At 35.9% G+C, this 3,168-nt stretch overlaps 1 protein-coding gene across 1 annotated transcript in view; it reads right to left on the bottom strand.

Annotated features, from left to right (window-relative positions):
* The window catches only part of LOC107661895 (GREB1-like protein), a 32,760-nt gene that overhangs the window by 9,926 nt on the left and 19,666 nt on the right, over nucleotides 1-3,168 (bottom strand). Inside the window, exons 18-20 of the mRNA XM_016451684.1 lie at nucleotides 2,253-2,592; nucleotides 2,056-2,171; nucleotides 621-871 (exon numbers count right to left, since the gene is read on the bottom strand). Of these exons, the coding sequence (XP_016307170.1) occupies nucleotides 621-871; nucleotides 2,056-2,171; nucleotides 2,253-2,592 (707 nt within the window). The remainder of the gene's footprint in view (nucleotides 1-620; nucleotides 872-2,055; nucleotides 2,172-2,252; nucleotides 2,593-3,168) is intronic.

Below are 3,168 nucleotides of genomic sequence, written 5' to 3'. Positions count from 1 at the left end.
CAATATACTGTGATTGTAGTTGTTAAATAAAAATGTCATTCATATCAATTCATGCATCACCTAATTTCATCGTAACATATAGGCCTGGCCTACAGAAAATAACATTTATGTTTAATCACAAAGAGTACTTTTTCATTTAAAAACATGAGATGCAGGGGGGATGGGAAAAAACCCCGCCATAAAGTCTCAATATATGTTTTTTTCAAAGTTAAACTTGCATTAATTTACATGGCTTTCTAAACATGCTGCTCCTTTGTGCGAGATGCGAGTGCAACGGTGATAGATGTCTCTAGAAAATGCGCAAAATTTGCGTTATGTGTGAACGGCTTGGTTTTTGATGTAAACAAGATCTTCTCTACGTTGATGTTCTCTTTTCCTGCAATATTTGTAATGAACAACGCAGCAGTGCCGCATCTAGTGGCTTCAACTGGATAGGTTAACAAAAACATTATAATGCAACGACACTTACATCGTCATCGCATCTCGTGCGCCACTGATAAGGCTGCCTCCTTAACGCACACCTAAAATTCGAATGCAACGTTTTTGCATTCGAATGTGGATTTTTATTTTAAATTCTACGAATGTTCGAAATTAATTTTTTTTTTGACAGCCCTACTCACCAGAGGTCCTGGTGGCAGCGCTGGCATTGCTGGGTGGTCTCTCCAGCTCTATCTGGAGCTCGTCGTGGTCTGCTGTTTCTCCCGAGATCCTCTCGTCATCTGTCGGTCTCTCTTCTCTGCCCGCTGGCGTTTTCATCTCGGGTATTACTCTGCGTGTCACGTACGAGCAGGCCAAACCCACTTCCTGTTCCAGTGCCGTACGCGTCAGGTAGCTGGAGTCGATCAGCCGCAAGTCACAGTACTTCAGCGACCTGCATAAAATCACATGCAAACACACTCAGTCTTCATCTGTCCCTTCAGAAATTAAAAAATACTGTCAATTTTCGTTTGTCCAACAGATTTTATTTGATCTTTTGGATGGTGCATAGTCTTTCAAAAAGACGAACATGAACTGTATTGAAATAATGCTACTGGACAGTTCAAACTATATATGTACATGGGGAAGATTTTAGAACTGTAGCTGTAACAACTGTAGTAACCACTAGGTGGTGCTCTTTTTAACAAAATAAAGAGGAAACCAAAAGACTAGAAGTCACTGTGCAGCATTTTTATTTATCAAGGCCATTATATAGTCAGATAATTAACTTATGTCTTATATTGAAATATAGTGTAAGCCTGAAGATTTCATGTTTAACTTCAGGTTTGATTTCAAGTAGAGGTTTGTCACTAAAGGCAATACATTATTATTAATATTATTAAATCTAAAAATAAATAATACTTTCACATTAACAGAAAATGATAACATATTCATATTTGTAGTTAACAAATATTTGTTTTAATTTATTTTACACACATTTAATGAATAAATAAAAATGAAATAATTTAAATTAAAATATAAATAATTTGACCAGAAATATATATATATATGTATACTCCACTGTTGAAATTGCTCACCAAGGCTGCATTTATTTGATAAAAAATACAGTAAAAATAGTAATATTTTGAAATATTATAACAATTTAAAGTAAATGTTTTCTATTTGAATACAAATTAAAATGTAATTTATTTTTGTTATAAATTTATATATATATATATATATATATATATATATATATAGCTGGAAAAACTTATTTGAATTTAATAAATTATTAATAAATAACGGCTTATAGTTATAGTTGTGTTTCAGTTAAACATAATTTTTGTTTTATTCTGTAAACTACTAATGACATTTCTTCAAAATTTTAAATAAAAATGTCCTTTAGAACATTTTTTGCATAAAATAACAATTGGTAAAAAAAAAAAGATGCCATGTTCATATTCATTTTTAGACAAAACAATACCAATGTTTTAACTTCAGAAGAGTTAAGAAATCAATATTTGGTGGAATAACCCTGATTTTCAATCACAACAAATGAAAACATTTGTTATTTTGACCATTTTCTGAGAAAAAAGGTTCTCAATGGCTATATATAAAGAACAACATCACATGGAGTACCTTGGGAAGGTCTCTCCTAGAGGATCTTTTCCTGTGAGGATGACGATGCACGGAAGTCCTTCCAGATCTTCATATGTATGTGGGACCCATTCTTCATTCTTACAGCCCCTCCAAGCCTGAAATGCACAGATGGGTTATTCCAGCCTTATTCTGGTGATTTTAAGTAGCCCATATTCATGAGGGGATCTGGTTCGTACCCGCAGACGCGCACAGAAGTGAACCGGCAGGCTGATCTCAGCAGCAGGGCTTCCCAGCAGCACAGCGAAGCGGTACTGTAGACCCAGCTTATCCCGGGCCTCCTCCAGCCGCTCCTGTGCCAGCCGCGCCAGCTGCAGCGAGGGCACACGCACCAGCAGCATGTGTCCGCACCCGTGCCTGCTGCGGCCCGGCACGCTCAGCAGATCCTCCACCATGGCGAGGGTCTGAGGGGTCACGTGATCCCGCAGCGACGGGGCTGCTGTGAGGGCCATCAGGGCCTCTGTGTACTGCTGTATCAACAGATAGCTGCGGATCACCATGCTGTGCAAATGCGGATGCCTGAAATCAAAGACACAACGAGGGATATAAACGGAAAGAGACAGCACATGCATATGGTTTGAAATGCACAAAAGCTGCCAGTTTAGACATGGATCTGAGTCTGAGACAGGGTTATTAGAGTTAACTAAAACATGTTTTTTGTTACTTGAAATCAAATAAATATATATATATAAAAAAAACATACTTATTTTAATCCAGCTAGTTTCCATGGAAATATGTTAAAGGTTTACATTAGGGAACGCTATTCACTATTAACTAGCTGCTCATTAGCATGCATATGTATAGCATAGTGGCTGTTTATTAGTAGTTATAAAGCACATATTAATACATGACCATATTCTAATTTCCTAAACTCGACCCAATACCTAAACATAACTACAACAACAACTACTTACTACAAATAAGCAGCAAATTAGGAGTTTATTCAGGGGAAAATATGTGTTCTATAATCTAAAGTGTTGGTAGAAATATTTCTTGATTTTATTTAGTTTTACTTGATGCACTAAAATAACTAAACCTGAAATAAAAAATAATAACTATATAGGTATATATATAAAAAAAAAAAAAAAGAGAAAA

The sequence above is a fragment of the Sinocyclocheilus anshuiensis genome, unplaced genomic scaffold (genome assembly GCF_001515605.1).
Source record: "Sinocyclocheilus anshuiensis isolate Anshui unplaced genomic scaffold, SAMN03320099.WGS_v1.1 scaffold723, whole genome shotgun sequence".
Taxonomy (NCBI): Eukaryota; Metazoa; Chordata; class Actinopteri; order Cypriniformes; family Cyprinidae; genus Sinocyclocheilus; species Sinocyclocheilus anshuiensis.
This window is presented reverse-complemented; position numbering and strand designations above follow the sequence as displayed.